Below are 25833 nucleotides of genomic sequence, written 5' to 3'. Positions count from 1 at the left end.
GCATTAGAAGTTTTGAGGGGCCATACAGACCCTAAAAATACAAAATACTGCTGGTAGAGAGAGGAGTATTCACATTATTGTAAAAAAAGAAAAAAAGCATATTCCAGCAAAATACCATCCTGCATATACAAGGGACTTTAAAAGGGACTGTAAAACTGTGCAGACATGTAGTACAGCACAACAGCTAGCGACCTTAAAGGACACCCACTTGTTACTCATTTAAATGCATGACTTTAAGCCTTTACAGGTGAGTTGCACTATTGTGGTGAGATTAGCAACGGAGATCAAAAAAGGTTTTATATCAGGCTGTAAACATGTTGTAAAGTTGCCTATTTTAAAACTGAGGTCTGTGGGGTCGTGTCTGGGGGTCAGGCCCAAGTGTTCATTCGAAGAACTGCAGTTTTTGGACACTTGAAGATTGGCTTTATTTTTCAGCCCTGGAGGTTGTTGCTTTGAGCAAAGAAGGACCCTTATACTTTAAATGTAATGTGAATATGACTCAACAGGTAACACTTCACTTGTTTTTTGGTCAAACTCACACCATCATGGATAATGAGTGAGGAATCACTGGACATCCTGTTAGAGCTGTGTCTGCTAGCTTCATACCCCAGGCCATAAGACTTCTGAAATGCAAATAGTCTGTAGTCAGGTTTGAGGATGATGCAAAATACAGTACAATAACTCAGTACAATAATTCATTCATTGCAATAAATCAAGTGCATAAATTTCAGTGAAATAATCCAGTACAATATTGTTATTGTTATGCACATTATTACTTATTACTCTTATTGTTATTGTTCTGTTTTTTAGACACTTTATTTAAGTACTTGTGCCTTAAGCATTGCTACCTGAGCCATTTGCAACGAAATTTTGTGTGCATCTATCTATCTATCTATCTATCTATCTATCTATCTATCTATCTATCTATGTGATCAACAAACAATCCAAAATGCTCACAGGGTTCTACAAGATCCCTCCACACTCTGTTTGAGTTCCTCACATCAGATCACAGACTGCGTTGTCCAGGTTCCAGGACACAAAGGAGGAGAGACATTTTTTTGTCCCCACGGCAGTCCAGCTCCTGAACTGTGACACCTCCAGCATCATATTGATTCTCTGTCCCTCCATAGACAGTTTTCCTCTCTGTACTTTGACTGAGTGCTTAGTCAGAGACAGTCGACTGACTGTGTCATTTCCAATTTGCACATGTTGTGTTAACTTGTGTGTGTTTTGTAAATGGTGTTGCTCTCTGTACCTTTTAATTGCCCATCAGGGAAAAATAAAGTGTTTTGAATCGAACTGAAGGCCCCTACTTTAGGGCCATAAAATGAAAGTGCCCCCAATGTCACCCCCTTGCGTACGCCACTGTCTCTCAGTGTACATATTAACTTCTGTTTTTAACTTCCTCCTTTCTCAGACACATTTTTTTCTTTTTCTTTCTATAATATAACCTTTCATTCTGTTGATAATGTGAAGTTTGTTCGTGTGGAGGATGGATGGAGGCGGTGCCCCTGCAGGCAGTAGCAGCAGCAGCAGCAGCAGGAGGAGCAGGCAGGGCTGGGCAGCGACAGACCGCAGCGGAGCGGCACAGAAAGATCCAGCAAGGAGGGGACACAGTCAACCAGACGAGGAGGAGGAGGAACCGACCGCCAGAAAACAACACAATACCGAGCGGTACAGTCGTGACAGCAGCACGGAAACACCCAAGAGGACGGCGTTTTCCTCCCATGAGTTTTTAGAAACAGGTGAGCATTAGTCGGTGTTGTTGGTGGGAAAGCTGTCAGTGCGCACCCCACCCGACCGTGCGGCTAACTAGCGGATGATGCCTCCCTCTCCTCTCGGCCTGGCTAGCTAGTCAGTCTCCGTCCTGTCCCCGGATAAATTAACCAGCTTTGTATGAGCTCTAGCAGTAACTAGCTGTTAGATGGTTTTGCTCTAATCCGGTCTCTAAATTCAGTAACCATATGAAGCTAGCGACTAGCCTAAGCTCCTTATACTGTTTGACTTGTGGCTTAGTGCCAGTGTTATTAGCTAACCATCATGCTAGCTTAGCAGGACTGCAGTGACTGCTCTGTGATTATTTGGGAGCTCAATAAAACACATTTCCTGCTCCTATATGTGTCAAGCAAAAACTCAGCCACCCTGGTAGATAATCATAATGAAGTACAGACTATTTACTGTCACGACAGTAACACAAGGATGTCTTCTGTAAACACAACATGTGGACTCATCCTCACAGGCTCTAAGTCACATACAGCAGCTTCTGTTTTGACCCTTAAATTGTCATAATGTTTAAAACTTAAACCGGATGTTATTCTGGGAAAAACTGAACAATTTCATTAAATCAGTTAATTTTTGTTATGTTGGATGCTGAAGGAGGGTGAAGTCTGAGTGTTGGCACATCTGCATGAAACGACACATCATACCTGTCTGCACTGCTGTCAGCTGATACACATTTGACCTAATGTCAAACTGCACAGTAAGTTCAGGGGATGAGTTTGCTAGATGGTAAACAAGCAGCATGAAAAATGGTGCATTTGGCTTTTTTTTGGGTTTGTTTTATCCAGAAAAATTACAACTCTCATGTAATTCCAGCCTCACTGAAGCATCTGACTGATTCTTCAGGAGGTAGATGTACACTACATACACATGCACTCACGTCCCAGCTCATCAGGTACACAAGTGAAGATGAATGCATTGTAATATAACAGTCCTGCACTGAGTCGTAGCTTCATGACTGTTATAATGTTCAGTCTATGATAAGAATGGTAGTGATTCAACTGTTTGTTCATTTTGAAGGATGTAGTCTGTGGTGCTTTTGAAGTTAAAGTTATTGAGCCTAGCCCACTGACTACAATGGGGCTGTTGAAATAATAGAAACATGTCTCAACATGTACATGTACAACACAATATAATTTAACAGTACTACAAACCACAGCCTCCAAAATAAAAGTTCAACAGCTCTCTCAGTTATTTTAAACAAACGTTGAATACCATAACCTTCATGAAGATAAGATTTATTGCAGGACTCTTATATTAGAGTGCTTTTGTTTTCTCTAGTGTACCCACTGAACGGCCTCACCCAAACATCTGGCGATTTAATGTAACATTGTCATATATTCATATGATGTTTGAAGAGTCAACTTGATATCCAAAGGCTTAAAGTGTGTCCTACTTTTATGCTGTACCTTGAACCAAGCATTCATATGTGTTCAGTGCTGCTCGCAACCTACATTTCCTTATCCTAATCCAGGGGTTCAGGCAGGATCTGGTCACGAGCCTGCTTCAGTGGCCTCAGGGCTTTTGCTACGCAGAAAGTAGAAACTGTCTTTTTCTCCTCTGTTTTTAGCTCCGTTGCTCTTGTCGTAGGCAGTCCGTCGTCACCATGACAGCGGAGGAAACCATAAACGTGAAGGAGGTGGAGATCATCAAGGTGATCTTGGACTTTCTCAACTCCCGGAAGCTGCACATCAGCATGCTGGCTCTGGAAAAGGAGAGCGGCGTCATCAATGGACTCTACTCTGACGACATGCTCTTCCTCAGGTAAATGAACTCCGTCTCACTGTGCAGTCTGGATATAAATGTCTCACGTTGCAGCTCCAGAAACGATGCTTACTATGGGGGAGAAACAGCAGAAAGCTATTACAAGTCATAGGTTTAGTGTTTCTGATAGTGTCCTCTACATTAGAGATAGTGTAACACTGCACCTCTGCATTAGATGCGAGTGTTGCCTTGGAAGTCAGCCTGCACTGTGGCGTCTGCAAGTCTCCTCAGCCTGAGTATTAATTACAGATCGGGGTTTCACCTTCTAGTGTGAAATGTTTATTAATAGGCTGTCTCGCCTTTATTAGGGAATACCACAACAATTAGGGAAGCAAATGTTTAAATACTGACTGTGACTTGTTTGTGGGACGTCTAAATATGAGAAGGCATTTTTTGTTTTTGTTTCAGGCAACTGGTTCTTGATGGCCAGTGGGACGAGGTGTTGCAGTTCATTCAGCCTTTGGAGTGCATGGACAAGTTTGACAGAAAAAGGTGAGTTCACTGTCACATAATTTATTCACTGCCTTTTGTACCTTCTTTATATTTTCGCTCCATTAGTTGACTCTTTGTAGCTGAAGCTCCTAGACATTTCTAATGTCCACAGGTTTCGTTACATCGTCCTCAAGCAGAAGTTTCTGGAGGCTCTGTGCGTGAACAATGCCATGTCTGCGGAAGACGAGCCACAGCATGTGAGTAAAAATCATCAGCATTCATTGTGCTCTCTAAGCCTCCCGACGCAGCCTTGATCCTGAGCTTGGGTGAACAGTGACCAGATTTGTGACAGCGCTGCTTTGTCTTTCCACTAAATCTCACTGGTTGTCATGGCAGTAAACAAGAAGGCTCTATCTCAATGAAAAAAAACAAAAAACAAAAAGAGAATCAAAGTGTTTTTAATCCCTGTAGTTCTAGATCTGACCGAGCCTCACCTCTGTCTGCTTATAACCCCGGCTGGTTTGATGTGCGTGTGTTTGTATGAGCTTAACGGTGGCTGCATTTCTATGCAGGCAGTGACGTGTCTGTTGACCACACTGTGGTCGAGGACTTACCTGGATTAAGCTGTTTGTGTGTTCCTTTGATACTCCGTGGTTGTGAGTATCGTTGTTGTTGTGGATACAGTCGCCTTGTCTGCTGGTAAAAATGTGCAGTTAGCGGCTACTCTCTTTACAGCTGACTCAGAAGAAAGTCATATACACCAATATGACCCTATCAGTAACAAGAAGAGTTTGCAGTGGATAGCATTTTTAGTTTTGATGACATCAGAGACTACCCAGTATTGAAGTGCACATACATTTGTAAAACTGTGTACAGACTGTAGTTCAAACCTAGTAACAGATGTTTCTAAGCCACAGTAAATTTACTTTATTATTAGAACATTATAGTCTATAGGATATTATGAGGAGCACATGATGATGTTGCCTGGAGTTGTTCAATTTTCTTTTTTGCAGAAATGTCAAATCTGAAATTGTAACATTGTGACTCTGACAAACAGTATTTGGTGTACACCGATCAGCCACAACATTAAAACCACTGACAGGAGAAGTGAATAACATTGACCATCTTGTGACAATCCAATGTTCTGCTGGGAAACTTTTGGAGCTGGCATTCATGTGGATGTTACTTAGACACGTACCAACCACCTAGACCAGACCAGGCACCCCCACCCCATAGCAGTGACACTCGTTCATGTCAGCAGCCATCCCCAGCACATGGTGCTGACCTGGCCTCCAAATTCACTAGATCCCGGACTGATCAAGTATCTGTGGGATGATCCGCAGAGGCCCCTCCCCTCAACCCATAGGACCCAAAGGCCCCCACTAACGACATTCTGTTGCCAGACACCACAGGACACCCTGAGAAGAAGCAATAGCCATTCTCTGACGAGTCACAACTGTTTTGGAGGCACAAGGGAGACCTACACAATATTAGGAAGGTGGTCATAATGTTATGCCTGATCAGTGTAGTCACACATGCAGAGACACTCTTTCTTCTCTATTGATCCTCTTTTAAATTAGGCTAGCTGTGGCTCTGCTGTCACATGGCATCGCTGTGCTGCAGCTATCATGTCCTATTAACTGGATTAGCTCAGACTTCTTTGGACATCTGTGTGCACTGTGTATTGGCGTGCCCGGTCAGTGTCCACTAGCGTGCCTGGCGGTGTAGATTGCTGGCTGTTACATAGGCTTGACATTGTGCTGGTGGTGATATTCTGCCTGGTGCAATGTGCAATTTTGTGAATGAGGAAAGTTTCCCTGCTCTTCTGTGGATCATTTGTACTGAAGCTATCAAGAACAATAAATCTCACTGACGTTTTATAGTCAGCTGTGCCTCCGGTGTACAACTCTAGCTGTTTCGTACCATCTATCTCTGCTATTTAGAGAGAAACTTCTGCTCACTGATCTGTGACAGTTAGACGTACATGTCATGTTTTTCAGTTGGAGTTCACCATGCAGGAAGCAGTCAAGTGTCTCCATGCCCTGGAGGAGTTCTGTCCCTCCAAAGATGACTACAGCAAACTGTGTCTGCTCCTCACGCTGCCCCGTCTCACAAACCATGCAGAGTTCAAGGCAAGACTTTTAGTGTCATAGATGAAATCTGCATCAAATTTAGTAATGTTATACTATAATTTCTGCACCGTTGTTTTATTTGTCCCCATTCGCTGTAATTGCAACGTGACTCTCCTGTGCACTTTCTGCCATAGTTGGCTGTTTTGTTACTTTTGCGTCTCTTGATTTGATTTCTCTGCTGGTGTCCCCTCAGGACTGGAACCCGAGCACAGCCAGGGTGCAGTGTTTTGAGGAGGCCTGCACCATGGTGGCAGAGTTCATCCCTGCAGACAGGAAGCTCAGTGAGGCTGGATTCAAGGCCAGCAGGGATCGACTCTTTCAGCTGCTTCTCAAGGGAGTCCTCTATGAGTGCTGCGTGGAGTTCTGCCAGGTGCTAAATCTGAACATAGATGCTGTGCTTTGAACTAGTTTGTCCCTTAAACTGCTTACAGAAGAGTTTACGTAATCAATTTTAAAGTGATAAACTTGCCAATCGTTTGGTGTTTTTTGTTTGCAGAGCAAAGCGACGGGTGAGGAGATCACGGAGGGCGAGGTCCTCCTGGGGGTCGACATGCTGTGCGGAAACGGCTGCGACGACCTGGACCTGTCTCTGCTCTCCTGGATGCAGAACCTGTCCCACACCGTCTTCTCCTGCGCCTTCGAACAGAAGCAACTCAACATCCACGTAGACCGCCTGGTCAAGCCCGCTAAGACCGGCTACGCTGACCTCCTCACGCCGCTCATCAGCAAACTTTCACCGTACCCCTCCTCCCCGCTCCGCCGCCCACAGTCCGCCGATACGTACATGTCACGCTCCTTGAACCCAGCGTTGGACGGGTTGTCCTACGGGCTGTCCGGGCAGGACAAGAGGGCGAGTGGCGGGGAGATGCCGCCGGGGAAAGGGGTCTCTCCCATGTCCCACTCATTCGCCAACTTCCACTATCCTGGAGTGGGGGGCCAGAGCTTGAGCAGGAGTCTGATGATGGAGAGCTCCGACTGCCACAGCATCTTTGAGGAATCCCCTGAAACGTAAGAGCTCGGAGGCATTCCTGTCAGTCTCAAAATGTTTTCCTGGAGCTACAATAACAGCAAGCTCTGTGGGCGTTTTGGTTTTGTGTGCTACCTTGTTAGTTGTCTTAGAAGATATTCTACTGTGTTTTCTCTGTGAAGGTCAAGGACAGAAACGCCTGTGGACAAGATGATGAGCTCAGGTGGAGCCCAGAACATGCGTCCTGCCTCAGCTCCGGGCGAGGACGCGCCAACCGCTGGTTCAGCTGACAGGAATGAGGTACGCATCATTGATGTTAGCTTTTTTAACTCGTTGGACCTGTTTGGTAGTTTGAGCATGTATGTGCAGACATTACCAAAAGGGTTGTGTGTTTTATTATGTCCCCACATTGTTTTCTTTTCTCTAGTGTGTGTGGCGCCTACAGTGACAGTCTCAGTTGTGATTAATCTTTTCTAGTCTTGTGTCTGAGTCCTTCTCCTACAAGTCTGACTTACAGCCTAGTCACTGTTGACGCTGACAGGGAAGCTCAGAGTGGTGTTTTGACTGGCTGGTTAATTATAGCTCTGTTGTTAAGCCTTGATAACATTGTATGTCTAACAGGGGCTTGCATTTGGGTGTGGTGTGCGCAGACATTGGGTATTAACACATAAACTCGGGGGAAACGGAAACCTCATAAATAAAGAAATATGCCAAATCTGAATAGACACAATGGTTTCATTTGTTTGATCCAGTGTGACTTCCCAAATCCCTGCCATTAAAAAAAAAAACAAAGACTTGACAAGACAGCGGATCTGATTCTAGGTCAGTGGAGAGACGTAGCTCGAGAACTCAGGAGCTCAACCACAAAAATGAATCATTACGTCCCTCGTGTTTCCATGTAAACACAGAATCTGTGTCTGTCTGTCTGTCTCATGGTTTCTATTCTGGGCCCCCCTGTGTAGCTGAGTGTGAAGTTTGCTCTGTCTCCCCCGTCACCTTGGAGACACATAAAGAAGCCAGGAACTGAAGCAGACTTTGGGGTCTTTGTGATCTCTTTGTCAAATCCCTGCCCACTTGCTCTTGCTGTCCTCTCTGCGTTCCTTCTCTTTTCCAGGACTGGCACAGTTCCAGTGTCGCCCCCCCCCCCCCCCCCCCCACCACATACATACAGCAGAGTTGTTCCTATCAGATTGTCAGGACAGGAAGCTGAGGACAGAGGGGGGAAGTGACCTGTCTTCAGCTCTTGGTCTCACCCTCCTTCCTCCTCTCATACCTGAACTGGCCAAAGGACAGAGAGGAGCAGGGTTCGCGTGATCACAATGCTGCCTTTGTACATGGAAAAGTCATGATATTCCATAAAATGACTTATATTATTTACTTAAATGAATGCAATCCTCCATTATTCCTTTTCTTTAAACTATGTTGTGTATTTCCTCTGACTGAAGGCTGATCATTCCTCCTTGCATTAAATTTACTGCTTCTTTTCTAGTGTAACCTTGCCATGATTTACAATATAGTACAACACAAAGACAGTTGAGGGGTACTTCTGCAGAATATAACATACTTAATGTGTTCTTCCTGTGTGCCAGGCGCATTAACAGCTCTGTGTTTGGTCCTCAGCTTCGCGACTCAACGGAGAAGTATGAGGAGTTCTACCGCCAGCGCCTCCGCGTGCAGCAGCACCTGGAGCAGAAGCAGCAGCAGAGGCAGATGTACCAGCAGATGCTGCTGGAGGGAGGGGTCCAGCAGGAGCCCCCGCCCAACGACATGCAGCACAGCCTCACAGAAAAGTTCCTCAACAGGTACAGACACAGCAAGACCTGTTTGTAATGCCCTTTGCAAACCGGGAGTGTGCAAATATGAAACAGAGGCACGAACTTCAAGGTGTCAGTCTTGAAGATTGTACTGGCTGTCTTTGGTGAGATTAACAGAAAAAAATCCTGTATAAAGTTACTGCTGATGTAATCTCTGTAAACAGAAATCTGGACATGAAGGCAGAATGTTAAACTGTGATCAGACGATGCAAACCAAACTGTTGCAGCTTCACCTTAAGAGAACTGTCAGACACGTGTTGATTTTTATTGTGCAGTAGTCACAGATAATGTGTTCTGTCAGTGAGCTTGAGCGGTGGATGAGTTTGAAATGTTGCAGGCAGTAATGGAACAAAGCAGCCGAAGTGGCTGTTAGATAAAGAGCTGCAGGCCACAGGCCGCACACCTCCGATTCTCAGCTTTCACTATGCGTGGACAGTTCACATTGTACGCAGTATAAAATCAGATCACAGAATGAAACGGCCAGTAGACAGTAGTTTGTTTTGTATCCTCCTGAATTCCTGTTTTTCTTTTTAATCTATTAAACCACATTCACTGTTACCACTAGTAACTATAGGTGTCGAAATATCAACAGGGGCTAAATGTACGAAACTGCCATTGTAAGAAAGGAGCTATATTAGCTGCGGTGCAGCTTGCTTGAAATAAGCCTGCTAATTATTGTATGCCTTTCAGTATCCTCAAACAATAGAGGAGCAGCTGTCAGTTGACGTGAAGTTGACGCGTTAAGGCCGTGAAAATGACGAGTCCCACGTGGCTTTCCCTCGTATGACCCACCCCCCTCCGGTCTTTATTGCGCCATCTGTTCTGATCAGCTACATCACATCACATGTGACCATCACCTCATGGGTATTAGAGTCCTGCACAATAAAAGCCCCTCACTCAGAGCTGGTTTTGTCCTACGCGTATATTCCCACTTCATATATTGCCTCCAAACCACCACATCAGTACATCTAGCCTCCACTGAAATCAAAAAAGGAAGGAAAGGTGTTTATTTTTTGTTTTTACAGCAGGACAAAGGCCCTTTGATATGCCCCCAGAGACTTCCTCCCATTCCTCCCTCTCCCAGCCTGTGTCCTCTGCATTATTCACAAGGGTAGCTGTGCATAATGACATCATTATTTCAGTTTTCTATTGTCCTGTCCCCTTTGTGGCTTTAACTAGATTTAACCAGCCTGTCAGTAGACTAACAGCCGATAGGCAAAAGTGAAATGCAAAGAAGCCTCCCTCCTATTTTCTTTTAAATTACTTTAAAGAGAAAAAGGAAAAGAAAGAAAAGTCATAACTCATGCATGTGTATGTGCTTGGTTTGTGCAGGTCCATCCAAAAGCTGGAAGAGCTCAATGTGGGGATGGAGAATTTAGGAGAGGAGGTGAAGTCTCTGGCGCAGCAGTGTAATGGCAACGGGAACACGCCCGCCTCTGAGGACAATAATAATCCTCCATCTGTGACCCCGGAGCAGAGCCTGACCCCAGGGGGAGGGGTGCTGTCTAGCACCCCACAGCGCACCGTCGGCGGCCGCACAGTCCCACCCCCGAATGAGTCTCCAGTCGTCTCTCAGAGGTTGGTCTGATTTCCTCTTGGTGTTATGGCACCCTCTCTCGAATTAGATATTTACTGTGTTTCCTGTTTGTTGACAGCGAGCAGAAACCGAAAGAAGGTCAACAGGATGACTCTCCGGGATCTTTAACCCGAAGTAAAGAGGTAGGATACATGGAAGCACAGCTGGAATAAAAACACACTAAAATCCCACTCTTTGACCTGTTGTGATTCGAACGTTCAGGACGTTCCCGCTTGTTTTGGTCAGAGTATAAGACGATACAGCGTGACGCTAATTTGGCATTTGACTAAGCAGATTATAACAGTTACGTTTGAGTGGCATTGATGTCATGCTGGCATTATGACAGCATGCACTGTATGTCATAGGGTAAAGAAGATCCAAAGAGATTACTGAGCTCATTGCATGTAATCTGTGTGTTAATGTGTTTTCAGGGTGAAAAAACAAAAAGCCTGTTTGTACCAGTTCATTCTCTGGAAGATACCCAGGCTGTTCGAGCTGTTGCCTTTCACCCGTCTGGAGCTCTGTATGCTGTGGGGTCCAACTCCAAAACCCTACGAGTGTGCGCTTACCCAGAAACACTGGACACGAGGTGACATTTCAGTCAGATGATGACCTTTGTTTCAATAAGAGTCACAGACTTAATGCATTTTCCTTAGTATGAGTAGATAATGTGTCCCACTCATCTAGTAAAGCCATGGTCCCCAATCCTTCTCTTAGCGGCTCAGGTCCAGTGAAACAGCCGGTCGTTCGCTTCAAGAGGAACAAACACCACAAAGGGTCCATCTACTGTGTGGCCTGGAGTCACTGTGGGCAGCTGCTGGCTACAGGCTCCAATGACAAATATGTCAAAGTCCTACCTTTCAGTGCAGAGACCTGCAATGCCACAGGTGAGCGTACTCTACGTCAGTACGTGATGACTGTCCTGTTTGTTGGCGCCACCGTTCTCACTTTCTTTATCTCTTCATGTGTCTCAGGTCCAGACCTGGAGTTCAGCATGCACGACGGTACCATCAGAGACCTGGCCTTCATGGAGGGTCCAGAAAGTGGAGGAGCCATCTTGATCAGCGCCGGAGCGGGAGACTGTAACATCTACACCACAGACTGTCAGAGAGGACAGGGTCTGCATGCCCTCAGTGGACACACAGGTATACAGACTGATGTCAAACATGAAGTGAGAAGTCAAAAGGAGGAAAGTTTGTTACAGAAAAGTGTATAACATGTGATTTTTGTCTAGGTCACATTCTGTCTCTGTATACATGGGGAGGATGGATGATTGCCTCCGGCTCTCAAGACAAGACGGTGCGTTTCTGGGACCTCAGGGTGCCCAGCTGTGTTCGAGTGGTGGGAACTGCCTTCCATGGCTCAGGTAGGTCTCATGTCTTGTCATGAGTTTCACCATCACGTTTTAACTCTTAACACGGCAAGTCTACGTGAGGACACTGCAAAGGTAGCGCTCGATCGTCATATTTCGGTTCATACAACTAAATCCTCCTCCCTTATCACGCAGGCAGTCCTGTTGCCTCGGTGGCAGTCGATCCGAGTGGTCGTCTCCTAGCAACAGGACAGGAAGACAGTGCATGCATGCTGTATGACATCAGAGGAGGGCGCATCGTCCAGGTGTACCGGCCGCACTCCAGCGACGTCCGGTCCGTTAGGTTTTCCCCTGGAGCGCACTACCTTCTCACTGGTTCCTATGACACAAAGGTCATGGTCAGCAACCTCCAAGGTATGTCTTATATTAAATAAACATTTGTTTCCTTTATATGGGGACCATTAGCATGGATACAATCCTCTATTGTGGTATAAATATGGATAAATACCAAGATATAGTAAATTTTCTGTGAGGTAATTTGAAAAACACACAATGGATATAATTATAGGAAGTCTAGGTCACATTCAAAAGTGAAGCCAAAGCAAGTAGAGCTCAGAGCTATGGTCTGAACACTGTCAAATCAATTTATGCATGTTTCTGATTCTTTTTTTCTGTATGCCAAGAGGGTCACATTAATTAGCAGACACCAGCAGTGGGTAAGGAGATAATCAAAGACGGTGTCTGCTTCTTTAATGATCTCCTTACCCTGTCAAGAGACAATCTGGGAACCCATCGACAACCGTTTGATGACTTACACTCTAGGCTCAGCAGCCGGTGTTTGAGGGCTTCTGGTGTAGCCAGTGGATATTAGGAAAACCGATCATGGATATCTGGGCCAAGAGAACTTGATCCATGTGCCAGTCACTGTTTACAGTCCAACTAGAAACATCAGAATGGAGTTAAGAGATGGTGTCTACGATCAGACTGATTATGTTCAGCTTTGTAGTGTATTGGTTGACAAACTAGCCCTCAGATGAAGTGATGTTTACTGTGCTCATGAGAAAGGTCCAAATGTAACAATCTTTTTTGATAAGGTCCATGTCTCCTAGCTGCTAAGTGTTAGCCCCGTTGTCTTCAAGATGCTAACACTTGCTTAGCAGGGATGCTCTTCCGTCTTATAGCTGATGTTGTCAATTTAACCCTGAGCATGTTGTGGACACGACTTCCCATTTTGTAACCAAAAGCTCACAACTTTCATATGAAGTCAGCATCTTTACATGCATTAAGCCAAATACTGTTCAAACTGGTCGAGTTTCCAGACTACAACCAGAAACCAGAAATCTTCCAGTACCGAAGTCTCATGCCCTGCCTACAGATTCTATATATTTATGTGCTAATATTGGTTTATAATGAATCAGTAGATGCCTCAACCTGCTGTATATGTGAAAGAAAGCAACATGTTGCAGCCATCTTTATGTTTCTTTTACCCTAAGTTATGATTATACTGAGCTGGAAAAGAAGATACCTTCAGCAGCTTTCCATGGTTTTCTGTCTCCTCTATTTCTAGGTGACCTGACCAAACCGCTGCCTCTGACCGTGGTGGGAGAGCACGGCGACAAGGTGATTCAGTGCCGGTGGCACACACAAGACCTGTCCTTCCTCTCATCCTCTGCCGACCGCACTGTCACCCTGTGGACACACAATCCTTAACACACACACCGACATGCACACAAACCAGCAGGCGACATACATTCCCCTACAACAACACTTCTCCTCCTGCATTATAAACACTGTCACACCCTTTCAACACAATTTAGTCTGAAAAACACATAGCACTCTTGCGGGTACACAAACAGGTGAACGAGGCATTGCTCCCGTCTGTCCAAACCAAATGGATACAAACGCGGGACACGTCAAAAGCACACACACACACACGTTGCATGTTCTACTTTCTTTTCAGATCCTACACATTTATCGCTCTGTGTTCGAGGTGTACAGCTGAAAGGTTATTCATCCCCTAATCCTCTAATCCACGTGGTGTCACCCTCCATTTTCACTCCCTACACACACACACACACACCAGTCAGTTGCTGCATGTCCTTTATACTGAGAAGTTGTAGACAGGAGTGCTTAGTTCATGATGGTGCCTTCCTTGAGTTTTCAGTTTCCATGACAAAAAATGTAAAAAGAAATGATGATATGGTCATTTTTCATGATCAAATTTTGTTAGGTCATTTTGAGAAGTCGTACATTCCTTGTTCTTTTTTTTTTTTTTTGCATATCATTTTCTAACAGCCGGTGTAATGCTGCTATCGTTTAGGAAAACAAAAGTCGACGTAACGCGTAATTTTTCAGTGTATCAGTAGTGAGCTTTTCCTACCTGAAGGCTGAATCTGTGGACGTTATTATACATTGTTGATCAGCCAGCTGTGGGATGTCTGATGTTACTGTATCCACTGCATTACTACAACTGAAAATGTGTAAAATTAGCTCGTGCATTTGTTTTAAATTCGAAATCAGTGTTGTTGTTTTTTTTTATTGCGCTGAAGCTGTTCTAGTGTCTTGCAGTGGCTTGCTTGCAATGGAAGGTCGTTATTCTGCATCAAAGGGAAATACAACCTTTTTTTTTTTTTGGTTGGGCACTATGACAGTTAGGACAAGTTTAAAAGCTTTTGGCTTGTCTCCTGCTGTATTAGTGGAATAACAGTAGGTGGCAGTCTTTGGCCGTAACAAGGTTCTAACCATATGCACAATGATAGAGACTTTTGCTATTTATTAAAAACCAGTATTTAGGGCATTGTATCCTTTTCTTGGATTTTACATGCGCACTTTCTTTTAACATTCGTCTTCTAATATTGATTTACTGACAGAGATGCATATTTAAGTTTTATCTTCATGTATAGTGTATATTGTTTTAACAAATAAGGCCAAACTAATACGTACATAGATGTATTTATTTCAGTTGTGTTAATGTATGTACAGATTTGTTTTTGAAATGCTAGTGGCTCTCATATAAAGCCTTTCTAATTGTTTTTAAAAGTGACTTTAACTTAATTCAAGCTAACTGAAGTCTGATTGCTGGTACGTTCAATAAAGTGTCTTTTACACAAACGGTGTAATTTCTGTTTTCTTGGAATTAATACATAAAGTGAGAACAGGGTGGCTACATGAATGAAGTTTTATTCCTCGGACCTCACTCAAAACGTTTAGTACAAAAGAGCAAACGACTGTACAGGGGTTAAATTCATTCTTTTGTTTAAAATAGCTTTTGTTATTTTCCTTGGTCAGACCTCGACGACTAAAACCTCACATATAAATGAAATACAAGGAAAGAGTGCTGTACCTCTGTGTTCACACTGACACATGCACCACTGTGAGAACAACCACATTACTTCGTAGTGGTGGGACGGCAGTTAACAGGTTCACAACAATTATAAAAAGTACAATAAATACAAACAGAACTGCAGTTGTGCATTCAAAAATACACAAATGGTGAAATGAAATATGCAGCAGCAGTACAGAATCATTAAAAACACTTTTGTCCCTGATACTACTGTTAGTTTCCTGGTGTGCAAGTTTTGTATAAGACGTCCTTGTTAACTTGACATTGTTCCATACGGTGTACTACATACAGTGCTGACAGTGCTTTGTTCTGTCCAAAAGGACACATAGGAAGGGGTTTATTCTGAGTGACCACATGTCAATCTTAAATGCTGTCCACACCTTCATGGAATAAAAAAAATAAAATAAACACCCGTCTGTCCCGTTGGTGTTAGACTCAGTTGGAGCTCGGCCTGGAAGAGCTTGCTGTAGAAGGCAAGGTGACACGTTGCTCATCCATTCGTTTGGCCTGAGAGCGCATGATGAGGCTGAAGAAATCCTCATCTGGTACGGTAGGACCTCGCACAGGAGGCGGGGGAGGGGCACAGCGCTGGTCATCCAAACGGGACCCCTGTAAAGGAAAAGTTAAGATGAGAGAAATGTTACTTATTTATTTATTTATAGTGATTATTAATGTTCTTTTTTGGAAGAAAACACCATAAGTGTGTGTTAAATGTAGGTATTCTTAGGAACAGTTTTCTTCCAACACTGTCTGTTTGGTTTGATCAGGTACCTGGCACTTGACGAGCATATCGAAGAAGTCATCGTCAGGCTCAGCGTTGTCAGCGTTGGCCATCAGGTGGCTGAGCACGGCCTGGCTGCTGTTTTGATTGAGCCTGAGGCCAGGCAGGCTTCCCCCTGCTGCTGACTCCTCTAACCGCTTGCCCTGGACTCCTGAGACGTTGGCAGCCTCTGACAAAGCTATACATTTAGAGAAAAAAACAATAGTCAAAACAAATGAAAATGTATCACTGTGAGGCGTCATTGTGTGTGTTGGTGGACTGTGAGGACCCACATTTCCTGATGGCTCTGGGAGGCGACTCTGGACCACTGTTTAACGATAACCTGCTGCCTCTATCTTGTATTGAACATCGCTGGTCATCCATGCGGTTGCTCTGGAAACGGCTCAGCAGGTCAAAGAAGCCTTCGTCTCCGAGCATGTCGGGACTGAGTCGCTGATGATGAAAGAAAACAAACATGAAAAACAGCAACTCAGGACAGAGTTTGTTTGATGACAGCTGTGGAAGACTCAGTGAGGCATGGGCGTGGTTATCAAATGACTGAGCCCTGTACCACGTACTTTCTGTGGTCCTTGTGCCACAGTCTGGCTAGTATCCAGGGTGTTGCTGGTGTCCTGGAGGACCTTACTGGAGCCACCTGTCTTGTACTTCTTCCCACGCAATCGGTTGACAAAGAACAGCTTGGAGGAGCTCTTAGCCAGGGAGGGTTTGGACTGTTTGGTCAGGATGTCACTGTTCCACTTCTGACCCTTCAATAGACACAAATGGACTGATTACCACAAGAAGAACGGAAACAGGAGGAAGGAGCTGATAGGAGGAAACTTCCTATCAGTAAAGATAAGTAATCAAAATATATTTACAGCACTGATGATGTGATTAACACGTATGAGCAGTTCTTACATTCATCTTGTCTGGTGTGAGTTTCATTAGCTCCAGGTTCTCCATGCTGTGTCGCCTGCTCATCCTGGGCCTTGCTCCTAAAAAGACACAACATGTCACATAAACTGCACTGTTAAAACATGAGAAATTAATTATGCATATGAGGAGATTGAACAGTTTTTACCATGCAGGTTGTAGTCTACATCCTTATTCTCTGAGAGGGTGGAGTTATTTGTGCTATAGCTCAGACCCAGAACCATCTGGAGATCAGATACGTTCATACGAGCTGTCAGCTCCCCACTCCTGTCTCCAGTCTGGAAGAAACCAAACAAAAACAAATTAAAATCAACCACACCTGCTTTATCAGGTTGGCAAAAGCAAAGAAGGGAATATTCTGAACTGCTTCTAGGCTTTTTTTGCCATTACATACCTCTCTGCAGATCTCCAGGTGTTTCTCAGCAAAGTGCATTGCTTGGTCATGGTTCCCTAGAGCTGTGTGAGCATTTCCAAGACTCCAGCATGCACGGCCTTCCCCAACCCTACAGAAAGAAAACACACATAAATCCATGTATATATGGTAGAGTAAAAATTCAAGAAACATGACCAAATCTTGTGTTTGTGTTTCTTACCTATCATTGAGGTCCTGAGCTATGATGAGGTGTTTGAGGTGATAGTCTATGGCTCTCTCATAGTCTTGGAGAAGTGTGTAGGTGTTGCCTAAACTGTAGCAGGCCTGTGCCTCCACGGCTCGGTCCTTCAGCATCCTCGCTAGCTGCAGTGTCTTCCTGACAAACATGCACACAAGCTGGTTTAAAACGCCACAGTGAAACTTCATATTTGCTTCCTATAGCAAAGATATACTGTATGAGAAGAAGCTCAGTGTGGGAACAAAACATAAGGTCATACATGAGGGATTGTTCCCTTTTTGCGTTGACATAAACAACAAAAGCTTTGTGGTATAACACATAAACATCCCAAGAAAGAAACATATACTTTAACATATATGCTAGTGGCTGAAAGCAGCCACAGTACTTTGATTCTTTGTTTGTATTCCATGTGTACACGTGCTTTTCCATATTATTATTCATGTATATACGGGCTGTGGCTTACTTGTAGTGTTCAGCTGCTACTCCAAATTCTCCCAGAAAGATATAGGCGTTCCCCAGGTTGCAGTAAGCCCGTCTCTCTGCCGAGCGGTCACCGAACTCCTTAGCTATGCGCAAACGCTGATAAGACAAACAGAAATACAGTTCAAATAAGTGACTTTCCATTGAGGCATGCATATACCAAGTTCTTCATAGATAAGGGTATTCTGAGTGCACCTGTTCATGAGAAGCCACGGCTTTGCGAAAGTTTCCCAACAAGTAATACGTGTTGCCGAGGTTGCCGTACGTTCGACCCTGGGCAGCTCGGTCTCCAAGCTCCTTAACTATCGCCAAGTTTTCCCTAAACATTCACATAAAAATTGAACAAATCAGTCAGCCGCTACATCTGTAGATGCGTGTTGACAGTTAATAACAGTAAGGCTAGACCGCTTTGATTAAAACCCACACAGTCTGCGACTTACTCATAATACTCTGCTGCCTTCCTCAGCGCCATCATGACCTCTTCAGGGAAATCTCCAGGCTCAGCCCCGCTCCAACAGATACTTTTGCCTTGAGCATGGTACACATTACCAAAGTTATAGAGAGCTCGCGCCTCCCCCACCTAACGAAAGGAAAAATATGTCAGTGGTTTCGACTCATTTCTTCTGAAATCCTCATATCTTCCTGAATACTGTAGCTGTTATGTTTTTGATCATGCTGTCTCACCTTGTCATTAATGTCCCTGGCTATGTCCAAGTGCCTCTGACAGCAAACCACTGCCTCATCAAACCGCCCCAGGACCTTTAATGTGTTGCCAAGGTTTCCACTTGCTTTGGCTTCTCCAAGCAGGTCACCAATTGTCCTAAGTGACACACATCATGTTAATGATAAATATAGCAATGTTACCTTCAGGACTGTGGGCTACTGTGGGTTTATGTCCAACCTGGTCAAGGTGAGGTCATGTCGATGGAACTCCAAGGCTCTGGCGTAGTCATGCAGGTGGAAGTAGGCATTACCCAACTGGCTGTAGATAGCACTGAGCACTTGCAGGTCCTCTGTGCCCACCTGGATGGCAGTTTCAAAGAAGGAGACGCCAGCTTTGTAGTCACCCACCTTACAGAGCCGCTCGCCCTCCAAAGCTAGCTCCAGACAGGAGACCTCCATCCTAGAGCAGAGAGATGCAGACTCAGTCTCTGGATTGTTTTTTTACTGGCTAAGCCTTGACAAAAAAAAATATTGAAGAGCTCCAGAAGTACTAAAATCCCATACAGTACTGGAGCCAACTTGGGAAAAAATGGCAAGGGTTGGTCTTCTTTTGCTTGTCATCTACAGCCAAATGACCAAAGTCCACTCAGAACAGGGATACAAAACCTCTTTCGAAGCAAAGGCTTTCAACAGCGCTACTTCCTTCCACCCACAGAGAACAATGGCTCAAACTGGAGTTTGTTTATTATGGTAGATCTCACATCCTTTTGACATGCCTCTGAAAGTGAAGTGGGTTTCTTTTACAGTCAACTGAACAAACTCTAACCCACAATGTTCATTGTTCCCCTGTTGGCTGGCGTTGCCTTAACGTTAGAAATAAATTTAGTGTCATGAATTTAGAACATGTTGTCCTGCATGTTTCAGTCCATTACACAGGACATGACTTTCAAGTTCATTTCCAATCATACAACAAATGTAAGTTCACAGACTAATGTTATCTATGTGTTGGTTAATAAACATTAAAAAAAGAAACAGCAGCTATAAAACAATAAAGTTACTGAATGTTCAGGTTACTGGTTACAGATAACTTGGTTCTCACAGCATAGAAACCCAACAAAAAACAAAGCATATGATTTTATAATAATCATTTTGCTGTGGGTCCTCTAAGAGAAACATATAACCAAGCTTTATGGAGTTACATATGACGCTGGGCTTAGCTGTTAAAGTAGTGTAACACAATGGCTGGTGGCTTATCTGTTAAAGGAAGATTAAGCAGCGTATCTGTGCAAAGCAAAAACTGAGACAGCCAACTTTTGTTTTTCAGGAAACTGTATTGATAGGAAGAGATCAGCTTCACACACTATAGACTTGTTTTTCGCAAATTTTCCTCCTGTGCCCACCCAGTGGTTCTCAAAAGCAGACCCAGAAACCCTAATACGCAGACTCAATTTCTGTCATGAAATAATAATAGCTTTCATGGTCTATTGTGCGCAGCTGAAATGACACAAAATCACCAAACACAGTAGCTTGCCTCACCATACAGCTAGGCTATAATTTGTGAACAAAGGCAAACTTGGTGTCCCAAATAGTCAGCAGATGTAGGCCTTAAATTAGAAGAGCATACCTTTTGTGTACTACCAAGCGACTACACTATAGCCTTGGAAAACACTAGCCTACCTGCTGGCTTTTTGTGTCTTACAACAACAACAGCACATGGAACATCTGAGAGGCATCTAATGAGGTTTTCACTGGAAAAACTTCCAGACTGCAGCTCCTTCTCTTTCTCTAACGTATAGACAAACACGCCACCTTAGTCACACTAAAAGAACATGATGAAAATCTTGGTTGTTGCTGATTTAAGTCTTAAAAATGGCAAAAAAATAAAAAGCTTTTTCCATGATAACAAAAATGTAAGTCAGCTGACGTCACAGAGGTATTTTAGAATGACGCGTTGGACAACTTTCAAGGAGACGTGGTGTGATGTTGTCACAGTATTAACTTCCAATGCATGGCAGTGAGGAAACTGCTCGATCAGCATATCAGCTAATCTGCTTGCCATTCCTCCAAGCTCTTTCTTCTAGTGACCTGGTCACCTAAGATTACGGCTATAGTGTCTGCACCTGACAGATTATAGAGCTGGTGAGCGCTAAGTAGCTTTATTAGATGCGTTAGACACAAGAGAACTCTGTATTGTGGTCTAATGAAATCATTTCAATGACCATTCCACCAGTATTGCAAAAAAAATCTGCCGCCCCCTGACCAAGCAGACGCCTACGCGATCCAAATAACTCGGACACACGTGTGGCCGTGAACAAAGCCAGCAGTGTTGAATTTTTCAGGGCTTGTTTAAATATTGAAGCTAGTTGGAGCAGGTCATACCTGCTGCCAGAGAGCTTTACCCATGTGTGTAGAGACAGCTGGCTGATGCCTGAGGAAATTTGCCTTGCTCAACAAAGTCAATGACTGCACCGCAAAAAGAGTCTTCCACTCTATAATTTAACCTTATATATTATGTATATCATATATAACCTTTATATTATATAGGACCACTTCTTTAACAAGGTAACCAAATATAGGAAAGCCTTTAAACAGCTACAAATATAAAGAACATTTCTTCTCTCGATCATCAACAAATAATTGTTTCAGGAGGGCCATGTAAAACTAGTGAGGGGAAAGGAAAAGCTAAAAAGTAAAGCCACACTTTCTATACTACTGCAACCATACTTTAGATGAGAGACAAGAGATTCCTACCTGTAGCGGACATGAAAGGACTGCTCCTCAGCTTGCATGCTAACCACTGAGCCACTGGTATCCATTGAAGTGCATAATATGAGGGAAAATCCCAGTTTTGTTCCCGAAAAAATGGTCGCGTTTAAAAACAAGAGTCAAAAAAAGAAAGCAAAAAGTTGTCAAAACGGACTAGGGCAAGAAGTGGTGAACGGAATAAAAGTCACCCAAAGTGGTCAAGCCTGCGACTGTCCCTCTGCTGAATGTTGACAAGGGATGGTAAACCCATGAGTGTTAGAGCTGCAGAGTCCTGAGCGTCACTCCACACAGCTGCTTTCGTATATTGTTTGTTTTGCGTCACTGCCTCTCAATCTCTCGTTAGCGGCCCTCTGTGAAGAGAACACAAGATGCTGTATGTGAAGCCTCTTTCTGGCCACACGGCGCCATGGCAACACCAACCCAACAGCAGCGTGCACAAGCAGGGCAGGGAGGAAGCGAGAGAGAAGGGAATAAGTGCATGGCATCTACACAGGCAAGCGGTCAATCTAAGAGGGTGACTCAGTTCGTCCAGATTTGGAGAGCGTTTGTGCTCTGAAGTTGTAACAGGGTGAGAAAGCTATGAATGCCTCTGGATGTAACCTGTGTGAGCAGAGATGGCAGGAAGTTCACTATCTACCCTGCCAAAGACTAGATAGTCACTGAGAGGAAAGAGCAACCAGAAACCTGTTGCATGATTTGTCAAAAAAATATTGTTTCTAAATTGGAAAGCAAAAAAGGTAAACCTACTGCGAGTATGCGGCTTCCACCAAAGGAGAATGCAGTGATAAGCGAGCAACATGGATAAGAGAGACTGTATCCAGTAAAGACCAGGCCCAGCCATTACCTAATTTCTCCATGAGATCATACTAGCCACACCCATTTGTCCCCCAAGTTTAAACCATAAGTCCCTCCCCTCCACACACACAAAATGGGAAATGGGGCAGGACAGTTATTAGCAAACAGGGTTAAATCTTTATGCTATATAACAATACAGATATGGTAATCAAGCAGTCAGCATAATTTAAATCTTTCAGAAACAGAGGCCAGAGGCCTTTCATTTCTGTGACACAGAGCCTCATAGTTCATACATACTGAGAGCTAAAACACATTTCACAAAACTGCAAATCATTTCATGGAGTAGGCAATGCAAAAGCATTCAGCCAAATGCTCACACCTACATATAGTCATATAATTGTCCTGTTTTAATTATCTTAGCACAACAAATTGTTCATTTTGGAGCCTGGAAATATCAAGCTAGGAGAAAGGTAATGATTACGTAATTAGCTATTTAAATATTACATATCAAAACATATTCTCAGATAACATTAGCATTAACATCCTCATGAAGGACCTTTGGTCTACAATAGGATTGCTGAGCTGTTTCATTCTTGTATTTACAGCACAGACGTGTTTTGACAGCATGACACTTTTCCAGCTGAGATTAAAGCATATACATTCCTCTCATTAAGACACAATACTAACTGTGTGGGAACATTTTGCAGTTCAGAAAAAAATAAAAATACATAAACACTGCCTGGTGTTGGTGCATGATGAAATATAAGAATAACTAAGTCTGCACACTTCCAGAGAAAATACTGACAATTACAACTTATAAATTAACTGAACTAAAACAGCACTTGTGTTTTTATTGCTAGGTGATTGTGAATGGCTTTGACAAAAGCCCATGGTTTTGGGAGCTTTGCAGTACATGTTCCTGCACATTATTATAATCACCCATTGATGTGTGCCAGGATTCGAGCAGTTTTTTCCACCATTGTATGCCAGCTGGGTGTGTTTCTCAGAGCCATGCCCTGCACACAAAGCTACAGTGTGCATTTCCGAGTGTGTAACAGGGAGAAATGATGCATGCTGAAAGGTACATCAAAAGAAGTGTTGTTTTCAACAACAACTTCTCTTTTTGAGTCACAAATACAGCATGATTTCATCCTGACACAGCAGATGTGATCTATTCTTTGTACTTTGGTGCACTAAAATAACTACTGCCTCTGACTCTGTAATCTAAATATGGAAACGCAACTACGTATTACACCGTGAGGCAGCAAAAGCCAGTACCAAAACAAAAGAGAGAAACAACTCAGTAAGTACTGGGACACTGACCGGTAATTTTTCCGCGCAGGAACAGGAAATCTGGGAACCCTGAAAAAAAAAAAAAAAAAAAACATTGTTGTGACCGTGAATAACTTTACATTTAATAAACATCTGTTACAGTACTTGCTTAAGTTTGATCAGGAACAGATTTTCTTACACGATTAGGGATTTCATAAAACACTGAACTTAAACTAAATGCTTGGTTTATGTTCAAAGACCATAAGAAAAGTGGTGTAATCATTTTGGGGGATGCAGTTTGTGCTGCTGTTAAGATGTTTTTAAATTAAACACCAAAGTGCTTCTGTTATTTAGGCTAGCGCACTGACTGAAACTGAGTTATCGAAATAAGATAAACACATGTCAGTCTGACTCAGTACAGTTCAACAGTACTACAAACCACAGCCTCCAAAATAAAACATAAATGAGTCAGCAGCTCTCAAACAAATGCTGAATAACATCATTTTCATGAAGACTTTGCACAGGACTGTTTTATTAAAATGCATTTGTTTTCACTAGTGTACCTAACGAACTGGCAAGTCAGTGTGTATTGTAAACACTCCCCTGTTAAAGGAAAATACATTTGCCACATAAGAAAATTAGCATCTTACTAAACTAGACAAAAACTAAACAAACATTTCTTCACGCTCTTAAATTTCTGCTAGATGTACTGTAATTTAATTAAGTATATAATACAGTTTAATTTTTGAGTTCTTAACTGTGTGTTACGAAACAAACAACTACAAAATGTGTAATGAAATCTGTGTGACGTTACAGTTCGATACTAAACAGTTTCACAATTATTCTTATTGTTGATAATATACCAATTAAATACATATAGTGAGCTTAAAACACTACGACATGTTTTTAATAAATATTTCTGGTAAATTGTAGCCACCAGTAAAACCACTGATTAAAATAATGTGCTTCTCTGTCATTACACACTATTCAGTGACTCCAGATTAAGTAGCGGAATGTAAACACCAGACTTTCAGTATTACTGTCAGGTGTCCAGTTACACCAAATTACGCCAGTTTGAAGCCACAGATCAGTTGGAGGTGAATTCACCCCTCTCCAGCTGCATCCAGCCAAAGATTAGCTTTGTTAGCTTGTTAGCTGCTAAACTTACGTTAGGCGATCCAGTTCGAACAATAGTGACTTGTCCTCTTCTTTTCTTTACTTTCTCACAAGAGAAAACAACATGGGTCCGTTTAAAAAATAGTGGACGACTGTGGTTTAAAAACAAAATGTGCTATATTTACCCTATCGCTACATTATTCTTTAACTTTAGTAAAACTTCGACTTAACTTCGATAAGAAAGAACCTTGCGACTGTACTAGTGAGTTGTGTGTTTTCGCCATGTAGCCAATCAGAGAGCGGCATTCAAAGATAGCCACGCCCCGAACAACAGTCATTGGACCAATCGATTTGAATAGGAAAGAGATGACGCATTGTAATAATTTAGCTGTCAGTTGCTATTAACACAAATCATGTTGCAAATTTCGACACGCCTTTATTTTTAATGTGGGAGCTTGGCTGCTTACTCTGTATTGTTTAAGGACGTGAGAGTGCGTAGTTGCCCAAGTTAAACCGGTTAAAAGTGCCCTCTCTCAATAATAATGTACTGAGACTGACAGTCAAAAACTAGCTTCATTTGCTAATGCTAACTCCTTCAGTAGAATTTTGGAGATGGTTTGTACCGTTACCTAGCAACTAGACCCCAGCTTGTACGCGCTGCCAGTCCGGCTCCAGACCTTCAGCGCCGCCGTGTAGACTACATTATTAATGATGCCACAGAAACTAAACCTGTCCCAGAAGCCATATGTCAGGAAAGAGAGAGGCACAAATGCTGTAGCAAGTCTCGAGATGATGTCAGGAGAGAGGCCACGGCTGTGGATCGGATCAACTTAAAACTAAAAGGACAGTTCATCACCAGAGTAAGTTCCATTTACATCCATGGTCAAAATAATGCAACTCATGCAGAAACCGTTTAAAATCGCAGCGTTGTAGCTTTCTTGTAATACCACAAAGCTTTCACAACACTCACACATGTGATCTCCTAACAGTGGTTGAAAGTAATTAAGTATATTTACTCAATTACTGCACTTAGCAGACTTTGTATATACTTCACATGAAGATTTCTCTTGTGCTTCCGGTCTTAGCAAGAAAATGTTGTATATTTTAATTACCTGCTATTGTTTGACTAATATAGTAATATAGTATCAGTTTTTACAATATTAAATATAAAGAAGGCACCAGGGTAATAAATAGATAGAAATAACTCCGACTGTATGATCTACACTGTTACAATGCAGCTTACATGCTTTAAAATGAAATGCAATAAACTATAACAAATAAATATTATGATATTGCTGCTTTTATTCTTGGAGTAAGA

General features: G+C 43.1%; 2 protein-coding genes across 6 annotated transcripts; one reads left to right on the top strand and one right to left on the bottom strand.

The window, feature by feature from the left end:
- The first annotated feature begins 896 nt into the window (after window positions 1-896).
- wdr47a (WD repeat domain 47a) lies at window positions 897-14802 on the top strand. Of its 4 annotated transcripts, XM_084545867.1 has the most exons (18): window positions 897-1745; window positions 2377-2479; window positions 3350-3543; window positions 3952-4035; window positions 4148-4232; window positions 5976-6107; window positions 6301-6477; window positions 6604-7115; window positions 7257-7374; window positions 8695-8876; window positions 10221-10466; window positions 10544-10607; window positions 10896-11053; window positions 11182-11351; window positions 11439-11609; window positions 11699-11830; window positions 11972-12190; window positions 13344-14802. In XM_084545867.1, exons 2-18 carry the CDS (start codon window positions 2465-2467, stop codon window positions 13484-13486), a joined length of 2802 nt encoding a protein of 933 aa, XP_084401993.1. In that variant the 5' UTR covers window positions 897-1745; window positions 2377-2464; the 3' UTR covers window positions 13487-14802. The 4 variants fall into 4 exon arrangements, with proteins under 4 accessions (XP_084401993.1, XP_084401990.1, XP_084401992.1 ...); XM_084545864.1 differs by having other exon boundaries at window positions 11182-11609; XM_084545866.1 differs by lacking the exon at window positions 2377-2479 and having other exon boundaries at window positions 3370-3543; window positions 11182-11609.
- A 138-nt stretch (window positions 14803-14940) lies between these two features.
- On the bottom strand, window positions 14941-25187 carry gpsm2 (G protein signaling modulator 2). Of its 2 annotated transcripts, XM_084545869.1 has the most exons (16): window positions 24568-25187; window positions 23451-23489; window positions 21318-21682; window positions 18805-19026; window positions 18588-18723; window positions 18344-18483; window positions 18099-18222; window positions 17887-18002; window positions 17406-17561; window positions 17207-17315; window positions 16961-17090; window positions 16798-16874; window positions 16458-16646; window positions 16173-16332; window positions 15891-16078; window positions 14941-15728 (listed from the first exon to the last, which is right to left on the bottom strand). In XM_084545869.1, the coding sequence occupies exons 3-16, from the start codon at window positions 21380-21382 to the stop codon at window positions 15555-15557; spliced, it is 1986 nt and encodes a 661-aa protein (XP_084401995.1). In that variant the 5' UTR covers window positions 21383-21682; window positions 23451-23489; window positions 24568-25187; the 3' UTR covers window positions 14941-15554. The 2 variants fall into 2 exon arrangements, with proteins under 2 accessions (XP_084401995.1, XP_084401996.1); XM_084545870.1 differs by lacking the exon at window positions 21318-21682 and having other exon boundaries at window positions 24568-25185.
- Between the last annotated feature and the right edge of the window lie 646 nt (window positions 25188-25833).

This window comes from Chelon labrosus, assembly GCF_963514085.1.
Source record: "Chelon labrosus genome assembly, chromosome: 6".
In the NCBI taxonomy this organism is placed as follows: Eukaryota; Metazoa; Chordata; class Actinopteri; order Mugiliformes; family Mugilidae; genus Chelon; species Chelon labrosus.
The sequence above is the reverse complement of the archived record's forward strand: the minus strand, read 5'-3'. Positions and strand labels throughout refer to the sequence as shown.